We start from the raw sequence: 22,163 nt of genomic DNA on the forward strand, positions 1-22,163 counted from the left end.
AACCGCTATATTGTTTTAAAAAGACTCAGCTATGTGGACTAGGCCTTAGCGTTCAGCGCTGCTGTCTGGGGTTCGAGTCCCAACCTTGGGACATTTGTTGCATGTTTTCCCTCTCTGCCCATTCCCTGTTTGACTGCTGCAAACAAAGGCCACTAATTCCAGAAAACCCTTTATTTAAATGTCAACAATTTCCCCCTGACTCGTCTGCTGTGTTCCTTGCTCTTCAGGTGCATCATGGTAAAGCAGGGTAAATGCAAAAGTTTGCCACACTTTTCAGATTTCTCTTGGTAAAAAAAACTTGAAAACCATGTATCCTCTTTCCAGTTTACTCTTACAGTGTCCTCTGTATGTTGTTGGCCTGTCACACAGAATCCCAGTGAAATGCATTTCATGTTGTACTTGTGAATGGTCAAAATGTGAAAAAGTTCATGATCTACACTTTTGCAATTAACTGTATGTGTTTGTGTCTGCGTGCGTGTGTGTGTGTGTGTGTGTGTATGTGTACTTTTAGACACTAAAGCAAGGCATGTTTATTCACTTAGTGCAACATTTTCTAAAACTATATATTTTGGTTATTGTATCCTTCAAGTTTAATAATCTTGCCTTTTGTGGCTATATTAGGGTTTAAAACGAATTCTCTTTCCCATTTCACCTTTTCTACAACAACCCTTGGTGTGCCAGTTACTGGACAAGACAATATGTTCAGTTTATTACAGTTTTAATAATTTAGCACCAATTCACAGTAAATGTCATCTGAAGACGATCAGGTCATGGGATGTTCCATATCACCACTTCAGTTCATCCAACTCATTACATTGTATAAGATAAAAATAAGAAAACAGTAACAAAATATTCAGATCAGATTCTGATTCAGAAACATTAACAGTATAATTCAGCTCAATTATAAAACAATAATCACATTTAGTAGAGCATAAATGAAAGATCAGTGAAATAATAGTAAAGGAAGTATCAAAGTTTTATTTTGTGTATTGAGTGTATCAACATTTTAATCCACTAACAACAGAGAAAGTTTATAAAATACCTTTTTTTATTAGAAGTGCACTGCTGGTCAGAAGTCTACAAACATTCATCATAGCCTTGAATGCCACATTGACTTTGGACATTTATTGAAGAATTTGTTTTCTTTTTCAGGGTGAAAGGTGATGCAACAGTTTTTATTTTTTTAACCCTCAGCAAATCTCTTCCATAGTTTGGTTGGATATCTAACCGTGTTTGTGGGCAGAATTCCTAGAGTTCATTTATACTGATTTGCTTTCTGTCACAGAAATTGAACCCACAGTTTGTCAGAAGAGCTGAAATCAGCTGTTTTTCAGAAAGTTTAGTTTAACTTACTTTATCTGTACAAAATCAGTTGTGATGTTTGGTTGGGGTCATTGTCCTGCTGGACACCCACCTGTATCCAAGTTTCAACCATCCCAGAAGGAAGTTAAAGAATTTGAAGTTGGGCCTGTTACATCAGTCACTCTATGTTTAATGTTGCCACAGCTCTGTTTGGTTAGATCCTTCTCAGTCCATGAAGTTTGCTAACTTGCGATGGGCTCTACTAGCAAAAATGTTAGTTCCACTAATTCTAAACATAAGGTCTGTTAATATAGCACACCAACATTATATTTAGTGGAAGCTATTGCTAAAGCGCTAACTTCAATTCAAATCAGTCCTCTAAAGACTACAACCCTCAATTACCAATTTAACTTTGATATTATAATTTACATCTTCTATAATACCTTAAATATTACATTTATGTTTTTATCTTGTTCCCCAATATCTGTGTTTTACTTTATTTGAAAAATTCGCTCTGCTATTAGCCTAATAGCATATTGGCATATAAGCAGTTGTGTGCCCACCATTGAGTTTTTGATATGAAAATGTGTTTAATCTGTCTTGTTTAGGGAAGAGTTCAATAGACATTTTCCCTCTCTTGGTTGATTTCATAACAAAAAGATTTAGTTGGAGTTGGAGTTTGCTTGTGATGAATGATTTAACTTTGCAGTTTGAAGCCATGCGGAAAAATACTAAAGTGCCTCAGAACTCTGAAATCCTGAGTGCCATCCGACAGCGGATGGCTCCGTTTTCTTTGACTCCCTCAACTATGTTCATAAGTAAATGCAGCAATTTTCCAGCCTCACATCATTCCCCTCCACACAAGCCCCCCCCCCGCACAATCAGGCTGAGGACGTTTTATGTTTACAGCTTGCAGAATCAGCAGAGCATTTCAGATAATTAAAATTCAACGTGCTTTGATGAGGTGGTCCACCCTTGATTTCCCACAGTACCTTGCTTTCAAGGGCACATTTTCCACTCCTGCATGTTATTTTGAAAATGTCAACTTTTGTTGAGGCCTTTTGACCTTCTTTGAAGCATTTGTGGTCATTGCATAAAGGGCAGGAAGCCACTTTTGTCCCAGATATCTCGGAGCTACGTGCTGAATTAATCAGCCCTGAAAATGCGAGGCTGTATTTTATATTCTGCATCTGAGAAAAAGTAGAAATGAATTAAAAACCTGAAACATATAGTATCTTGCGTATTGTGTTTTTGCCGCAAGCTGCTTCAAATTTCTGAACGTTATGACAATTGTTGGTCCTGATCCAATCTCGGGTATCGGAACAGTTCCTAATCAAAGTTCGGTAACACTTTATTTGAAGGGGGGTGAATAAGACTGACATGCCACTGTCATAAACATGACATAACATGTCATGAACATGAATAAGCCTTCATGAATATTTTTGACTGTTGTCATAAAGCTTCATTTGGTAAATTATGACACTTTTAATAGAAAGTTGAAATTATTCAAAATGTCTTTAAGACAACTTGACATTAACCAAGAAATCATTACTGATATAAATTTGTTATAAAAGTATTACTGATTGTTCTTTAAAAATTAGGTAACTTTATGTTAGTAAAGGTAAAGTTTAAACAGTAATGATTTCTTGGTTAATGTCAAGTTGTCATAACAAAGACATTTTGAATAATGTCAACTTTCTATTAAAAGTGTCATAATTTACCAAATGAAGCTTTATGACAACAGTCATGAATATTCATGAAGGCTTATTCATGTTCATGACATGTTATGTCATGAAAAAAGTTCATATCTTGTTGTTTTATACTGTATGTGAAAACGCCACAGGTGGTGAACCCTGTGCTGTCATGGTATTTCCCTATATTTGAATATGCAGTTTGTTTTTCTATAGTAATGCACAAATGAATGTGGCATTTTCCAAACCGGTTACCATGGAAATGTTTTTATCCATATTAGTTTTGTGTTTGCGTGTTCACGGGAAAACAGAGATTTAGGGTCACACACATTACAGTCTTTGACAAATAACGCTCCAACATATCCACGTACTTACATGACATGATTCATCTTGTGTTTTATTAACTTTATATTCTAACACACTATTTAAAGTAGTTCAAGTTATACATCTGAACCTCCTAGCACCATGTTTAACTCCTAACAGGAAGTCATGGTTGTTTTGAAGCAATTTGATTGGCTGACAGGTTTTAGCTTTGTGCTAACACTGCCCTTGTGGGTTTAGCATGTTAAAAAACAACTTTAAAGTTTCATCCACATGAACTTTTGTGCAAGTTCATGTGGATGAAAACTTTTCTGAAACTGATCTGATCTAAAACAAAGTGGTGGAGATATTGGCTGCAGCTACATGTGTATATGTAGCTGTATATGTGTTTATGAAAAACACTGGTCAATATTTTTGATGTTCCTGCTGCTCTTCTCTGGTTTTTCTCTGTTTTAGCTTTAAAAAATATAACTGACCAGTTTTTCTGTCCTGAAAACCATCATGATGTTTCACTGCGGCAATAGTTTGTCAATGATTTGCAGTGTTTTAGTGTATGGAAAAAGTAATTTTAATCTCAAGCAGAAATCTTACCAAGATAAATAACATTAATGTAGTACTAATATTCTCTTTTTTAACCACAGGGTCTCCATCCTGGACAATGGCAGCCTTCGGATATGGAACGTCACCAAACTGGACGCCGGCCTCTACACCTGCGTTGCAAGAAACCAGTTTGGAGTGGCGAGCAGCACAGGAAGTGTTACAGTAAAAGGTATTTCCATGTCCCTCCATTTGATCACCGTCTCTCTTTTTCAGCCCGTTCAGCAGAGACCCTGACCCTGCCAAGGAGAAGACACGTGTTTGAAATGAATGTTTTCTTAGCTTTTGGCAGCGAGTGGACCCGCACCATGTTCCGTTTCAGCTGTTTGAAAAACTAAACCAAAGTGTTTGAAAGCATAAATAAAAAATGACCAGAGCAGAACGAAGCATCCAGTCGCTGCCCTCTGATAAAGCACGCAGGGAGAAGGACTTTTTTTTTTCTTTCTTTCTCTCCTGCACCTCCGTGTCGTCGTTACCGGGTGAGACACAGACGCATCGGCTGCTGTTTGTGTTTGTGGAGATGCTGAAGCGGTTCAGCTCCCTGCCTCGGCGCCTCTGGCTCTGTCAGAGGATATGCGGTGTGACGAAGTCCTTGTGCCGTTTGATCATCTGGGCGGTGGATTGCATTTCTGCTCCAGTGTTATGACTTATTACACTTCATTAAAAATGAATGTGAGCCGGGTATAGAGTGCAGCGCGTTGGGCGGTTTTATTCGGTGCACGTGGCTGTTTTTCATGTCCTATTTCCACAGGGGGAAGGTGTTCTCGCCTCCTCGGCTTCCTGGGGGACTTGCTGACTTATTCGCTGAACTGTACCCTCACTGTGACCCTATTTGCACGGTTCACTTGTGTTATTGTTATTTCTTCTGTGTTGACCTTCCTTGTTGGCAGGCTTGTGTAGATTTATGGAATTATTGATCTTCAGTATATTGGCCTCGAGGAGGAAAGACCAGGCTTTCACATTCAGAAAGGTTTTTGTATAGATTTTCACGAGGAAACTGCTTGGCGATAATGGCGTTCAATAATTTACAATGTCATGAAAACGTTTAAGAATTTTATTAATTTGATTTATAAGTGAAGTTTTTATGTGTTGAATTTATTCTCCAAGATCACAGAAGGATTTATTTAAAGCATTTATTTGTAATCATTTTTGAAAACTTAGGTTGAAAAAAACTCAAGACTTGAATTACATAAGACCAACAGAGAGGATTTTAAATACAGAAACCTTCTGTTAAAATAACCATTTAATATTTATACTATTAATTTTAATCTTTTTACTCGTTTTTATTCTCTCTTCTGCCCAGATTCCTCGATGACATCATTGTATCAGCTGAGCCACAAAGACAAACGCTTACAATTATAACAACATTTATTAGATGAACAAACTAATGAAGCTGACATAACTCATAATAAAATCACAAACCAGAATCCAATCCAATATTTACCTTACGTGTAGTAAGGTAAATATTACACTTAATATTTACGACACACAAAGACAAACTTGCGGGGAAGCATTTTACCGACGCACCGTTCCTCGGAGGCAGCATCACGGGTAACCCCGGAGCGATCTGAAGTTAAAGTTCCGGGTCCTATACTTTTAAAGGAAGGGCGTGTTTTCCTTCTCTGCTGTATTCAAATTAGGGGAATGTCCTTAGCTAAGTTCATTTAAATCTAGTTGACCATGTTCCAGTAAAAGCTTGTTTTTTAAGATCAAAGTAGCGTCATTTTCTTTTGAGTGGGGTGATGTTTTTTATGACCCTGTCCCGAGAGGAAGCTCTACTCTGGCGACAAATCAGATTGTTTTTACAACTCCAGCTGTTAAAAACCCTATCAGCTCAGCCAAGGGTTAAACACACAAAGACTCTTATGTGGAGAGTTTTCAACCCCCTCGTGGTGCCTGATCAGGTCACAGAAAAACTAGCTGTGTTTTAAATTATAGAGAACTACAAGCTAAATTATTTTAATTCAACTTAGTGTATTGTGTTTTAATAGAAATATCCTATATAAGAGATTACGCTGATTGAACCATGAATATAATTTAGAGCCGAATTTTCTTATTTAAAACACTATTAATTTTGTCTAATACTTTGAACATATAAACATATAAAGAAGAGGTCTATGGTATTTATTGAGAAAGTGAATCTTAGATTTTCATTCGCTCAAAGCTGTTTAGAAATATACCTTTGATATACACCATCCTGTATTTAATAAATTCATGATAGACAAGTTTCTGTTTGTGAATATAATTGCTAAAATAAATTAACCTAACTGATGTTCTGATTTATTGAGATCCACCTATTTTCTTTTGTAACAAAGTCTTGCATGTTTCAGAGTGATCAAACTTGCCTTTTCATCTCTTGGGTTTTGTGACCAGGTTGCATGTTGTAGATATAAACCTGTAAACAGACTCTGTCAAATCCCCTCTTTTTTATTCTCCACCTGAGAGAGAACATGTCTGAGCATAACTGCACCTGAACATCCAGCTCTTATTGATTCTCCATCTTTAGGGGAAGGACATACAAAAGTCAAAGAAAAAAAATCCATTAAAATGATACCTAAAAAATAAAAAATCCCTGGCCTACATGCTTAAAATTGATGTAAGCTTTCCATCATTCTCTGAAGTAAAATTATTTTTTTCTATATAAAGTCAGAGCTTTCTTCTTGTGGGGTTTATGATTTTTGTTCCAAGGTTCAGTACATTTAATAGTCTTTCTTCTTCGGTCTATAAAATCCTGTGAAATGCAGTGTCAATACCACAGTAGCCTGCTATAACAGAACTTTTAGTTCTCCAATTATCCACGTCGTTTCTATAAAAAGGTGTTTTTAATTGACTTCTCCCTACAAGCAAGCAAAACAATAATAAACTTAAAAATAATAATTTGTCCAAATGAATAACTCCAAGAAGAATATTCCACTTTGTATCTCTACATTAGTTCTCTTTTTACTGAAGAACACATCACATAATGGAATTTTAAATAAGTCCCAACTGGCGTGTTCTTCTGCAAATCACTATCAAGGCATGTTTCCATTTTCTGTTGAATTATAAAAGGTAAAATCCATCTATTATGAATGCTTAAAAGTCAGCAGCAGTTGGGGATGTTGGGAGCGCTCATGCTGCTCATTTACATGGACGCCCAACAACAGAAATTTTCACAAGCCTTTACTCAATTGAGTTAACAGTGTAGAAATCGATCTGTATAAGTGCAACTTCGGTTTCTGGAGTTTATGTGACAGAGCAGCAAACAGCAAATGGATTGAACTTAAAGCAGGCTTTTTTAGTTACATCGACGTCTCAAACTGCTCTCTGTAATTCTGTGATCGTATAATAGAAGTCAACATACCCCAACAAATTGTCAAAAATATTTTTGACAATATTTTTGACAATATTGTCAAAAACAATATTTTTGACAATATTGTCAAAAATATTGACCTTACTTCCACTACACTGGAAGGTCACATCTGCAAGTTCACAGCCAACTACAATCACTCCATTGCTGCCAAGTTAGCAGCTTTGTCACTATATTTAGCAACGCTTCAGACAAAATAAATTGAGATTAACCAAAATTGGAGTACGGCAGATCCGACTTTTTGAAGGTGGTGATCAGCCAGAAAAGTGCAATTGGTGCACAACTAATTACCAAAGGGACCTTTGGTTGCCTCGCTTTAAAATTCATGTTGCCTTTCCTTAGTTAGGTAAGCCCCTTTAACAAACAAGTTGTTATCGCAATCAGAGTAAAGGGGGGTAAAAACAAATGGTGCCATTTTTCTTTAGTACAAACTTTCAAAGTATACATTTCTGATGAAACGCTGTAGACTTTCGCTGTTTTCCTTTGCCCTTCCTTAGACGCGAGTGAAAGCGGTTCATTCTGTCTCACCTCTTCTAAAGGTGGACAGCCGTTGTTGTTATCATCCCGTTTATTCTCTCGTTCCTCCTGTAAAATGCGTCTTTTATTTGATGGCCTCGCCCGTTTCTGCAGGCTAAAGACGCTTTCTGCTGCCGATGTACAAATGTTTCCTTTATATGATCTGTCACCGCTCATATTGTTTGCTAGACGGGACGAGGTCATTTATACGCGCCACTTCATTGAGGATTGCAAACCTGTTTAGCGGGGGGGGATTTGTGTAGTCGGATCAGCCCTTATGGGAGATGACAGTAGTTTATTCAAATTGACTTTGGTGATATGAACGCCGGAGGGGAGGGGAAAAAAGAAATACCTGTCAAATAGCGTTCGGTGTCTTCTTGTTGTGAATCAGCCACCTAGCAAAGCAGCGGCGGGGCAGATGAGCCCCGTTAATGTTGCCATTATCGCAACACTGGGGGGATATTAGCAGATTAATTGCTCTTGATTATGGATGCGCTCCCTGAATTTTGATCACAGCAGAGCGGAAGCTGTTGCAATTAGGACGGCTGCCGATTACCGCGTATGGCCAACGGAGTTCAGAAGTTGTGAGATCGCATCGCATCGCATCGTTTTCTGTTCGCTCCTCTGGACCATGAAGGCAATTAATCTCCGCAAGCGCCGTGACACATTGTGTTTGCAACTTACTTTAGAGAATATTCCGCGCTCTATCAGGTCCTTGTTGCATTGTGTTCCAGCTGTATTCAAAGATCTAATCGCTTTCTAACCAGCTATATGGCTCCACAAAACTCTTGTATTTTTTTAAGCCGGCTGCCTCCAGCACCACCATGAGGTTTTAAACGGGGTTTTTGAATCTGAACCGCAGAGAAATGATTCACATGAAAGATCTCCTCTCAGGAGTATTTGTTTACCTTATCATCCAGTGCTATGATCAGGTCAGATTTTTAATTTCTCATCAGTTTATGGACAATTACCTTCAAATAGTGCTGCTCTCACCACCAGGGAAACTGTGGAAACGCTCCTGTGGGTCAGTGGCTCATCATCAGGTTTCTGACCAGGCAGGCGTCTGTCTTCAGTCTTTCTCTGTGTCATGGTGTGTTTAGGAGTGTGCCGCATGTGTTTGCTCTGGCAGTTCGCAGCATGCTGAAAACATAAATCCAGACAGACTGTTTTTGAACTGTTGAAGCCTTGGATGAAATGGACACTCTGATTGTTTACTTAACCAATAGGATCCACTTCTGGTTTTCTTTTACTCTAATGAGGCTTGTTGAGCATCATTGAGTTCAGAGTCTGCATCACTTAGACAGATGGGCAAAAGTGTAGAGAAAACTGGATCAAATATGAAAGCAATGGCTATGCTGTAGAAAATAGAGTTGAGCCTAATAGAGTTGAGGTTTTGTTCAGTTTTGTAACTTGGCATACGCTGCCTGTCCATTTCAAAACCAGTTTTGGTCAGCATCTTAGAAATTACTTTGCCGACCTTGAATGTGGATAATACTTTGGTTCCTCCTGGTTGTCCAAACCAATTTGCTTTCTTTGGAGGATAACGATTTGGGTCAGATGGTTGAAACTTGGACCCAGTTAGTTCTTCTAAAGGACAATGCTTTAAAACACCCATCAAAACAGTTTTTGAAGGTTTCTTGGTTTCTCCAAAGACTAAAGCTGAATCCTTCTGAAAGTTTGTAGACTATCCTTCAAAGTTGGGCAGATAACAGAAAACCACTCACTTTACATACAGTAATTCATGCTATTTTATCCTAGAAGACGGTGCAAATATCTGAATAAAATTAGGACAGAAGCTCGTCAATAGCTATAGAAACTTGCAATTAGCATGTTAGTTTCTCTCTGTCTTGCTAAAGGCCTTTTATTCGTACTAACAGGGTTTACGTACATATTAGAACATGTGTGTGTCATTTGCTGTAACTTAGCCACATTTGAAATTAAATTTAGTAAAGTCTTCATTTTGTGCAAAGTGAATTTTATAATTGTGGGTTGCACACACACACCCACGCACACACACACGTTTCCCGGTGAAATGGCCCTGCTTGTTGCTGTTTGCTCCCTTTTTGTTTCTTGAAGACATCAGACCGAAGATGCTTTGATTAGTTTACACACTGATCCTTTTCATGGATTACAAAAACAACCCAAGCGCCTCGCCGTTTGATAACGGCTCAATACTAAATTCGAGCTCTTGCCTTCCAAGCGTACCCTGTCATCCATGTTGAATGGCAGCAACGATGTGAAATTAATGCGATGTGGGATTCCTGACAGCCACATAGAAAAATAATGAGCAGCCATCTGTCAGTAATCACCAGCAGGTTGGTACAGATGTGTCACTGAACACTCAGTGACTACAGTACAGGACGGTTCTTGTATCTATCTGCAGAGCAGTGTTGAAGACAAGAGTCTTTTTCTAGTAAAATCTCTCCCTGAGAAGTCGCTTGATTGCATTTGGAGAAAACGAGTGGGGATCAGAAACAGGTGAGCATGTATTGCACTGGACTGCAGACTAAACGAGGGAAATTAAAACCTGAATGCCTTATTTTTCTTCTAATATTCACATTTTTGCTTAGTGATGAAATGATAACACCAAGGAATGTAAGTCTCTGTTGTCACCAAGGTGATGCCAAATTATTGCAGTGGATTACCTTAAAATAGATGTTTTGAACTTCAGTCTCCACTCTGCTGTCAGATGCAGCTGAACCTTTGAAGAAAAAGCTTTTAACTTGTCAGTGAAACATTTTTTGTTTGCACAACTTTTAGTTTGTCTTCAACCTGGATACGATAGCATGAGTGTTAGTTTAAAAGACTTAGCAGCCCATCGTGGCCTTTGACTTGGCCATGCTCTAGTCATTCCATTCTTATGACTTCAAACCACTTTCCCAGTAGGAGGAAACTACGGGGCCTTTTCCCATTTTGCCATGCGTTGAGCACAAACTTCAAAACATTTTATGTGGATTCTGTGATAAAAATACAAATGTTCTAAAGGTTTGTTAGAGAATACGATGGAGAACAGTGAACTCAGAAAGATAAATTTAAAGAGGAGTTTTGTTGCAAAACTACATTCCACAAAGTAGTTCAGATGTCCTCTAATAAAGAACCTTTTGGAAATTGACAGCATTTAAATATCATACTTTTCATTTAGGCTACATTTCTGTATTAAATAATTTTTTTATTGGTTTGTTGTAATATTCTAATTTTACATGGCATGTTATTATTAACTGTAGGGAACAAATCACAATTAACAGAAGTAGTGTTTCTGTTAATTGAAAGACTAACAGAAAGTTAGTCTTTTTGTTAGTCTTTCAGACAGGCTCTGATTCAGGGGGGGGGGGCGAGTGAGTGAGCGTCGCTCCTTAACCCTGACTTTCCTTCCCTCAGGGGGGGTCTTTTCGAAGCGGATGTTTTCGCATCCACCTGAATAATGTGTAGTTGCGCCACTGCGAGTACTCGACAGTTTTGTAGAAATGTAGTGAAGTTGAAAGTACAGATACTTACTGTAAAATGTAGTGGAGTAAAAGTAGAAAGTATCCATTATTAAATGTACTTAAGTAAAGTACAGATACACAAAAATTACTTCCCACCACTGGTCTGCCCCAGATATTGTATCACTCATGGTTTTGGTGTTGCGAAATTGTGCCCAACTGCTTTCTGGGTAACACAGACCAACCGACACGCTGCCGTCGCAGTCTCTGACTCTCTTCCCCCGCCCCCTGGCTTTAAATGTATAAGGGCTGGTCCCTTGGTAACCCTAGTTGAAGCATCCCGGATGAATGTCTAAAGCCACTTTGTTGGCATAAAGAATGTTAAAAAAAACAGTCCTACTCTGGTCAGAGAGGAGAGCCTTCCGCGACTGGGCCGGGGCGTGGCCAGACGATGGTCACCCTTCTCCGTTCGCGCACAGCATGTTCGTGGAGAACGTGGTGCTAAATGACCTGCAGACCACCTGATTCTAGACTGTCGATAGATAGATAGGTCAGTCAAACTTTATTAACAAAGCAGCGTTCTGACAACTATCCCAGCATGCACCGCGCGCTTCTTCTACGGGGGAAAATTAAGTTGGCGGCGGCTTACCGTAGTTGCTAGACCTGTTGTGGTTCAATATTGGTCCATATATGTATAAGGCACACCGGATTATAAGGCGCACTGTCGGCTTTTGAGGAAATTGAAGGTTTTTAGGTGCGCCTTACAGTGCGGAAAATACGGTAGCTATGACATTCTTGGGAGTCGCCCAAGTCACTAAAACCAACCTGGTTCAGTCACAAGTGCAAGTTGTAATAAAGAGGAGTGACCGTTAACAGATGTTCCTTGTGGAACTAGAAAATCTTCACCCTGGAGATTTTCTCCAGGGTGAAGAAGGGTGGGACATCTGGATGAAGGTCGTCAGAAACCAGGCCAGTCTTTCTCGACACCAGTTTAAACAGTTTACTTCAGGTCTGGACAGGGTAAATCCCAGCAGATTTAGGAAACTCAATTCACCCATTAGGCGGAGAGCTGGTAGCACATCTCCTTCCTCTCAGAAGGGGAAGTAGAGAGAGAAGGGGGCGGGGGACGTTGCGCAACAACAACATGAACGTTCATTGAGTCTCACCATCCAGTCAAAATGACTTTATCAGTGCAGAACTGATGAAGACATACCCCAAAGACCTGAATGGAGTTAGTGAAGCGGAATACAAATGCATAAGACACTTTTTAGACGTTAGTTGTAAAATGTCCCCCTTTTTTCCCATGCACCTTTTTCTTCACATCACTTTGTGTTGGTTTATTCCTGAAAATCACAGTAAAACACACAGTGTGACAAAATGGGGAATGCAACTCTAGGTGTGTAAATACATTTTCTGAGTCACTGTACATGCTGTGGTTGCCCATAAGAGTAATGCATCACAACTGCAACTGCAGTCTATTAGAACAGAGGATTATTATTCATAAGGCATTGTGGTGAAACGGCCCACATGAGGCCTGTCAGTGCATCTCAATATGGAGCTAGGAGTCACTACGTAACAGTTAGCTGGCACTGTTTGCCGTTCAATCCTTATTTATTGTTCAGTCGTTTCTTTGAGCGTACCCACTGTGAGCCAGTTTCAGAAAGTCATCAGCTTTAGAATAACACCGAGCTCTGATTCAAGCCGCATCTTATTCATGTAAACATCAAGCGCGACTAGGGTCTTCCGCTTTAGAGCTTTGTCATGTTATGCATTGGTTTGAATCCAGTCTCCTTCACCAAATAAGTTTGTCAGCTGTTTGTATCAACATCAATACCTTCTATTTGGTTATTGTTCAGAACTCTTGAAGCAAAAATGGGATTTTCTGCCTGACTCCTGACAGAGGTATATTCAGCTTGGATATCATGAGGGAACAGCTTGAAATGTAGGTTTATAGGCAGGGGTGAAAGTAAGGGGGTACGGCAGGGTACTGCGTACCCCTAAAAGATTTGACGGGGGTACGCATTACTTGCAAGAGAGGGGAGCGGCTGTCTGCTGTAAAAATATCAATGGGTTCACTGTGCAGCAGTGAGTGCGCCTTTATAGCTCCACTATTGAAAATGAGGCTCTAACATTCACAAATGACAGTGAAATAAAATCCAGTCCAACACCTTGCTTGAGGTGATTCCTCTGGAACCTGTTGGAGGAAAAATATCCCAACTTCAGAAGATGTGCTTTAACCTAACAGAGCTCTGTGGTTCCTCCTGTCAGTATGAGAGTCAGGGTGAGGAGGCGCCATGTTAGGAAGATGAAGTGGAAGCTGATGGTCTTCAGAACAAACAGGTCATGATGCTGGGCTACTGATTATCCCTCTGTCTGGACACAGGATCAATAGAAYCAGTTTAAAAGCTAAAATGAATGGTTATATGCCAGACATGGAAAACTGGGATACACTCCATGCCATGATGTTCAGGATTTAGGTCTCATGGCATCTCAAGGTGTGAACATTGCAGCCAGTGGACTGAGAGAGGAAATTCAGCTTTATTTTGTAGCAATTCAAGAGCTACCAGCTTTGATAGCTTCACAAAAACATTCATCAGCACAAAAACTCCAAAGCACACAAAGAAGCAAGTAATATATACTGTACCTAGTAATTCATATTAGTCTGTTAAGGGAAAATATTTTTATATCTTGTTGAGAAATTTTCTCATTATAAGAAGATGCTGCTTCTGAATTGTTTCCTTTCTCAGGCAGCATAACTCTTCCGTACTTAATAAATACTTTGTTTTTTGTGAAATACTGCCCTGGAACTCAATTCTTCATTGCCCAGTTGTGTTTTCATTGCTTTTACACGTTACCACTGGATAGTCAAGTGTCTTTGAGAACTGCTTCTAGCACTAATGCTAGCTACCTGGGCTAGCTAGGTGAGAAAATGTGAAACAAGGAGTGATTTTACGAAGTACAGCACAACAAACTTCTCCAAAATGTCTTACATGTAGAACTGTTTGTGACAGTAATGCTAACATTAGAGCTATTGATTCATTTGAATTTAACGTACTTTTAATACACACTGTTTAATTTCCAAAATGTTGCATGCTTTAATATTGCTACTAAGCACTGTCTGACCTGTGGACCATTTTCTTTTGTCTTTTATCAACTCACCTGAGCTTAATGTTTATGGGTCATTAAGACTCATCTAATTCTCTAATGCTAATTTGGTAGAATAACTTATTTTATCAAACAGTTGTACTACGCTGACAACATGCCAGCTAATCTTAAAACAGCAAGACAACAGAGAGAGTTTAAAGGCCGACTGGCTCTTGCTGCAGTCAAGTTGCATCTGCTGTGCTTACAAAGAAATAATGTCTCTATAGTTGGATCAGATTGTGGTTAGTCTAGGACTGGTCAGGTGAAATGTGGCAGCCTGTGTTTGACCCGCCTTAGCACTGTCCTCAGGTGCCACCCAGTCTGTCACAGTGCATTAACGCCCCTCTGTCCTGCCCGGTCCTGACCCTGCTAAGTGAATGGGTCGCTATCCCCTCGTTTACAGTGGCAGCAGGTAACAAGGCATTATACAAGACAGGAATGAATCAAATTACGCTCATCAGCCTAGCTTGAGCTCCGGCAACCAGCCTGGGTTGTGCATGTAACATGCCACAATGATGACGGTGAAGGATAATAAGCAGGGGAATTTCTACTGTCGTTGTCAGAGTGAATCCCTGGAGGTTGTTAAAGAATACACACTTTGGAAGTCAACATGGAAAGAGTCAGTGTTATGAACAAGGTATTATACCAGGCTATTAACATACTTGGTATTCAGTGTTTTCAAGTAGCACTGTGAAAGTGTCCTAAAGTTTTTTACATTGTGTTAAAACCAGAAACTTCAGTGTAGTTGTTTGTGATTTTATGTGATAGGATAAAACAAATTAGCAAACGACTAGACAAGTGAAAGGAGAATCATACATGGTTTATTTTTGTTGTTGTAAATAAAGCCAGAGTTAATATTTTTACTGAAGTCACCACTGATGGGGTTCTTAGTGTACGTCTCCAGCTTTGTCACTTGGCAAAATTGCTTCAAGATTAGATCAATCTTTTAAGTCTTGCCACAGATTCCCAATTAGATTTATAGTAGGCCTGGACTATTTTATTTCTTCTTAGCAACTTTCTAACACACAAATGTGCTTTGATCTAACCTATTGCAACGTGAACGTCTGCCCCAGCTTTTCTTACAGGATTATCCTTCTTTTACCTCCATCAATCTTCCTGTTAACTCTCTACCTGCTTGACTGTCCTGCTGAAGAGGAGCATCACCACAGCATGACACTGCGTGCCGCCATGTCAGGGAGCAGCAACCTTCACAACTCCAAGTGTCTTATTTTGCTTTTGGTCCAGCACAATATGACTCTTTAAACTGAAGCTGCTCGTTCTTGTAATGCCTACTGAAGAAATCTTTAGATTTTTCAGTTATTAAAAAATAAATTTTGTTTTAAGGTTTAATTTGAGCTGGACAATAAATCAATAAATTATTGGGATGGACACATGATCAATATCAGTAGAAAATACGTCCAATAGAACTCAAATCCAGAACCGCACAGCATTCTGGGGGATGTAGGCAGAGGAGAGGCTTTAGCTGATTCATTTCTCAAGGTCAGCTAAGCAAGGTTGATGGCATCAACTAAGACACAGAGTGAAAATACACATGACCAGATTGGTGGTATTCCAGATATTTAAAACAAAACCACACAGCATTCTGTGATAATAATAATTATATATGTAATTAACAGTATATTAATTATATATAAATAATAAGCGATATTGACTGATATGAAACCTTATATTGTGATATTTTTTGTTCCATATCATTCAGCCTTAGGTTTAATACATTCAGTTTCTATATACTTTTGTACTTTAGTACAAGAAACAGTTGGCAACTTTTTTACAAAAAAATCTTGCTTCTTAAATAAGGATATTCCTTTAATTCTTAGTCATTCTTTGTAAAATATTTCCCATTGAAACATATCTAGGTTTTCATGGTAAGCAGATTCAACAGAGCTCTGAAAGATGTTCAGAGCATTTTTCTGAACATCTTGTGATTTGTGTGAGTCGTGATTTCTTCCTGAAATCACGACTTTCTTCCTGACCTGTTTGTGTGTTAACTTGCAAACAAGCTTAATAACTAGGTGACCTCTGAAAGAGAAGATATATATTTTTTAGAAATCACTTTTGGGAGGTGTTATAAATAGAGGGGTTGACTTTTTGACTTGCTAGCTGTTAGCCATTAGCCTTTCAGACACTTCTCCATCCTTGTGGTTCCTTTGCTTTTCTTTCCCTCACATCATTTCAAGGTAAAATCTCCAAAAACGATTGTGACACATTCTTCTAAAATAAATGTGCTCGTTATCTTTTCAGTTTCTTTTACTTCTTTTTGTTTCTTGAGTTCTTATTCTACAGGACGTACCCAGCTTTCACAACAAAGGCAGACAATAGTTTACACAGAAGCCTTGAATTTATCTTTTTATGGTACTACACCACTTTAGCTGTAGCTCCATCATCCACTATGTCCTTCTAACGGAGCAGCGTACCTCTTGGTGACGATTTTATTGCGTGGGCTACAAAAGCTGCATGTTGATGGTATTTTGTCTACCGGGATGAATCACATTAAAAACGTGTGTGAGAGAAGGAGCCACCAGACAGAAGGTGTCGCATCCACGCTGAATGAGACGCGCACTGCCGGCACTTTCCACACCAGAGTCATTCGCCACGGTTGATTTACTCCACATGCCTGTGTGCTCAGACTCGCAATTTCCAGCAAGTAATCACAGCACCCCCAAGAGGGAGACAGGTGCCGCGCACTCCAAAGAACAAAGATTCACCTTCTCATCTCACCTCTCTCATGTCTTCACAAACTCCTCTTCCGCTGCTCAGAGACAAGTGCAGATAAGGGAAACATGCTTTATTCCCAAGTGTTGGAAACGTTGTGCTACTGCAGGCCTAGAAGCAGAGCAGTGGAGATTAGAGGGATTGCTGTTTACTGCTTTTCCTTTGCGGCGTGTTCAGGGAATTCGCAGCCAGTGGAGGACAGTTCCAGGCTGAGGCTGACAGTGACACATGGCCATTTCCCAGATTTAGGAACGACACTTCTCAGAGTCCCGACAGAGACGAGCCCGGGCTGAAACTCATTCTGCTTATTGTAGCCGTGCAGTCTGAGTTTTGCGGTGCGCTCCTTCCTGTGTATCCCTCTATGAACTGAGTCTGACACATCCATAAGAATGATGGAGTGGCTCGACTGTCTCCGTCACCGCTGTGCAAAAAAAGAAAAAGATAAAAAAGGAAATGGAGAGGTTTGATAAAACACGCCTGACTGTGTGTTTCAGAGCCGACCATCATCACCACGCAGCCCACAACGCTGGACATCACCGTCGGGGAGAGCGTGGTCCTGCCCTGTCAGGTGAGCCACGACCCGTCTCTGGAGCTCAAGTTCACCTGGTTCTTCAACGAGCAGCTCATCCACTTCGGGAGCAACGGCGGATACTTTGAAAAAGTCGGCGGCGTAAGTCCACAATTTGTCTGTGAGCGTTTGAGTGGGCAGTTGGACTTCAGGCTGTATCACGATATTTGACGGTGCTACTGTAAAAACGATAAAAGTGGTGATAATAAATATTTATTAGATCTTTTTTATGACTGTGACTGTGTCACACACACACAAATAGTTTCCTTGAAAAATATTCCTATTGGTAATGTGCTTCTTTGACGCTAGTCACATAAAGAAGCGTGACTTGTACCACTAACCTGCACACTGAAACTGTATTGGTATTTATTGATGATTTGTTAAATAAGCAATGGAAAAACAGTAAAACTATCAATCCTAAGAACAGTTTTGGCTTTTAATTGGAATTTTATCATAACAACAATAACTGAAATCTCATATCATGATAAGAAATTTATCACAATAATTGATAAAAAATACAATAAATGTCCATCCCTACTTTTAAGAAAGAATTATTATTATTATTATCTTATTATCACAAATAACTTAAGCTCCTGTTTACTGTGGTAATGCAGTAGGACAATGATCCAAAAAAGAAACAAAGTAAGGTTCTAAAGTGGCTTAGTCAAAGCCTAGACTTAAATCTGGTTCAGATGCTGTTAAGTTTCCTTAAACAGGTCAACAATGCTAGAAAACTCCAAAGTGAGTGATTTAAAAAAAAGCTAGCATTAACACTGTAGCACTGGTGGAAGTTTTTACTACAGCATAAAAAACTCCCACCAGAAATTGTTCATATTGGTCAACAGTGTATCTTTTACATTATCTTTATTATTCCCGTAGCTACCAAGAGGCATTTGGTAGACATATTATGTCAGGAGTACAGGACATAAAGGTATTAATTTGTTGGTGAGGATATTTGATATTGACCCTTATTAGCCACCGTAGCTCCTTTATCAGCTAGCCACATCAGCTGGACCATACCATTTCTCTACATTATTGTTGGTTCATTTTGGACTGAATTTACATTCAGTAACCCAGCGAGTGTTGATAGAGAAAGAAGTCTTCCTTTCCCCTCCCTACAAAGTTCTGTTCCCACATGTCTGCATTCCTCCATGCTATAGATAGTTTTTCCCCCTACTAGGAGGGATGCTAGCTAGCATCTCCCCACTGTTTGTTAGATAAAGTGCTAATCAAGAACACAAAGCTCCCTGAGGTTTCTGGAAGAATCCTCATTTTATTGGCTCCCCTGTGCTCTGACAGAAGCCTAGGACATAAAATATATTGATTTATTTTTTTTTCCAGCTGCTTTCAGAGACTTCAATGAATAAAGGTTGAGAGGTGACTCCGAAGATTCATTGGTCCATTCACTGCTTCCTTTAGCAGGACCGTAATAAATTCAGCTGCAGTGCAGAGGGAATGTTTGTATCAAGTATATTATTTATGGACAGAAAATTGCTGCCTCTGGCTAATTTTAAAATGAAATTTACATACTCACCCTGCAAACACTCGCAGGTTGCCAGTGGACACTTCAAAAAGGTCTCCAACTCACTGCTCACCTAAACATGCATTTTCTTTTCTTTATGCAACAAATAAGTTCAAGGTTTCTTTATCTACGACCAGCATGAGAAATAAAGAAAGAAAAATTAAAAACACTTTCGCCTTGCTTTTTAGTTTCTGTAATAATTTTAGGTTTCTTGGAGCGTGATTTAAAGTCTCGGCACCTTAATAAATGGCTCTTCATCTCCACTTACATTGATTAAGCCCTTGGCCACTCCTCTGAATTCCCACCATCATTGTGCCACAGCTTTCAGCCATCTTCTATTTATTACTCAACCTGCTCAGCTCCACTCTGATGAAATGATAATGTAGGAGTGGGAATAGTAATTAGAGACAGAATGAAAGGCTCTCTTAAAGGACTAAGTAGCAGACCAGCCATTAGGCTGCTCATATAACATTCTACAGTCCAAATAAGACTCCTAGAGGAAGTGCATTTCTGTAATTACGCAGATGAAGTAAATGCACAGAGCGGCACTCCCATGTCCCATTTGGAAAGTAAGAGGGGAGACTGTGTGTGGACTTATGGATTTATTTTTCAGAACACACACGTATGAAAATGAGCTTTCTTCCTGAGACCGATGGTGTCAGGGGTTGTTGTTTTGTTGTTGTTGTATTTTTGTTTAATTCCAGTAGCTGCAGGGTTACAGTCATGCTTATGAAGGTCTGTCTGCTTTTTGTGTGTGCGCTGAATGACAGCAGCACTCGGCGGGGGACATTATGATTCGGAACATCCAGCTGGGGCATGCAGGGAAGTACACATGCGCTGTGCAGACAAAGGTGGACAGCATCTCCATAGCGGTGGACCTGGTTGTCCGAGGTAAGTTGAGGAATACGGACTTTAAATTGTATCACAGTATTTGGCTGAACTGTTGAGTATTTATTATATCTTTTTTTTAGGAAACTTAATTAAGAAATTTAATTAAAATGAATGAATAAACTTGTTCATGTGATAAGTCATTACAAATCATGGCAGGGATGGATGTAAACAGTTATAGTAGATATATTCATAATTCATCCATGGAGCTAGTGCTCATCGTCTACCAGCCAATCAGAGGAGACGTCGGCATTTTATTCAGACGTTGGAGCGACAAGCCCCGCCTACTTGGGAGCAACTCTGTATGTGGCATTTTGGGGAAATCATAGTTTCCCCAAAATCATAGTTTGGGGAAATCATCACACAGTTTTTATGAACTTTTATGAACCAGAACTCTCATAAAGTTTTTATGATGAGAGTTCTGGTGGAGCCAGCTGCGCATTGAAAATACTAAAACAAACCGTCATCCTCCTACAAGTCCCCGTCGTGTTCTTTATCTTTTCCACCAGTAGTAACACCCGGCTGTTGATCACCTGACTCCTTTGAGCAATATTATTTTCATAATTTCAATTTGTGCAGATTTATGGCTGATGGAAATGCAGGGAGCATGTCAAAGCAACTATAATTCTATAAGAACTGTAGCACTATTTTTAAATTGTGGTAAATAAAGCATTCTCATTTCTAATAATGCCTTTTTAGGACACCAGTCACATGAAGTGTGATTTCTACAGGTAGACTGAGTGGTCAATTTTATTGATATGTATTGATGCTTTTGTTGAACAAACAGTGGAGAAAATGGTAAAACTAACAACCCTGACAATACGGACAGTTTTTAGCGGGGAGGAGGTGGAGAAAGGGGGCAGGACACTATTAATTGCAATTCATTGTGGCAACGATTATTCAAAACTCTACTAATGATAAGAAATTATTCACAATAAATGATATAATAATATAATTCATTGTATTATGTAAAATCAACTTTTGTTGATTTTACATCATGTTACAATGTTCTTCCTTCATCAAAAACATTTATACAGCACATATTGCTGCCCTTTTAACCACATTCAGACTTTGTTAAATAGTTTAATTATGCATGGTTTATCCACTAATAAAGAAGTAAAGTATTGGCAAGTTAAAGGTTCTCTGTTCAAGACTTAAAGAAAATTTACAATCTAATTAGAGCGAATGTCTCCCTAAGGGTTCACGCTGAACTGACTTTGCTGCCATTGCCGCCGGTGCTAAAACCTCCCATCTTTCTGACTCCTCCCGATTTACATTTCCTTCCCCACATCTCCCCTCTTCTCTGTCTCTCTCTATATATCGTTTTCTCCCTGCCTGACTACGGCATCCATCAGGTCCCCCAGACCCCCCCACCAGCATCCAAGTAGAAGAAATCACTGATACCACGGCCTCTCTGTCCTGGAGACCCGGTCCCGATAATCACAGTCCAATTACGGCATACACCATCCAGGCCAGGACACCGTTCTCCCTGGGGTGGCAGGCTGTCACCACAGGTAAGCTCTCTCCAACCAGCCGTGGCCTCTTCCAGTCCACCTGGACGAGAACTCCGCTCGTGGTTTCTACTCAGCCCTGGGAAAATATTAGAAGTGTAATTTCCTGCTGCGGCACCAAATGCCGCACTATGGTTGCCGGGATCATTGACCGCTGTATTATCGGACTCCTGGGAGCCCTGAAACATGGATCTCTTCCTGATGAAAAAGCACGTTGCCAAGGCTGTAATATGATAGTGTAGTTACATAGCACATTTTTTTAATGGGACTCTTACTATTCATGCATTATCGGTAAAATGTGCTTTTATCCTACACCTTATACCCTCCTTTACTGATAGTTTTTTTTTTTTTTTGCACCTGATGGACTCTCTGAGTATCTGATATACTCTTCCTGCACTCTTGGATCTGCAGTTCTTCATTCATATATTAAAGAACACATTGAACACTGTAGGTGGAGAAAGATATTGTTACCTTTAATGCACTCATCTCCATTTGCACAAAATATTCTGTGTCTTGTGGTAATTACACACATTTCACACAGAGTTTACGAAATCAAGCTAGATTTCGGGATTAGATTTCTGTATAATTTTTCATGTATCTGC

The 22,163-nt window shown here is 39.4% G+C and overlaps 1 protein-coding gene across 2 annotated transcripts in view; it reads left to right on the forward strand.

The window, feature by feature from the left end:
• cntn4 (contactin 4) overlaps positions 1-22,163 on the forward strand; it is a 246,126-nt gene that overhangs the window by 206,221 nt on the left and 17,742 nt on the right. Inside the window, exons 12-15 of one of the 2 annotated variants that reach the window (XM_008410160.2) lie at positions 3,956-4,083; positions 17,567-17,742; positions 19,933-20,053; positions 21,406-21,564. In XM_008410160.2, coding sequence (XP_008408382.1) covers positions 3,956-4,083; positions 17,567-17,742; positions 19,933-20,053; positions 21,406-21,564 — 584 coding nt within the window. The remainder of the gene's footprint in view (positions 1-3,955; positions 4,084-17,566; positions 17,743-19,932; positions 20,054-21,405; positions 21,565-22,163) is intronic. The other variant, XM_017304953.1, reaches the window with a different exon arrangement.

This window comes from Poecilia reticulata, linkage group LG5 (genome assembly GCF_000633615.1).
Source record: "Poecilia reticulata strain Guanapo linkage group LG5, Guppy_female_1.0+MT, whole genome shotgun sequence".
Classification (NCBI taxonomy): Eukaryota; Metazoa; Chordata; class Actinopteri; order Cyprinodontiformes; family Poeciliidae; genus Poecilia; species Poecilia reticulata.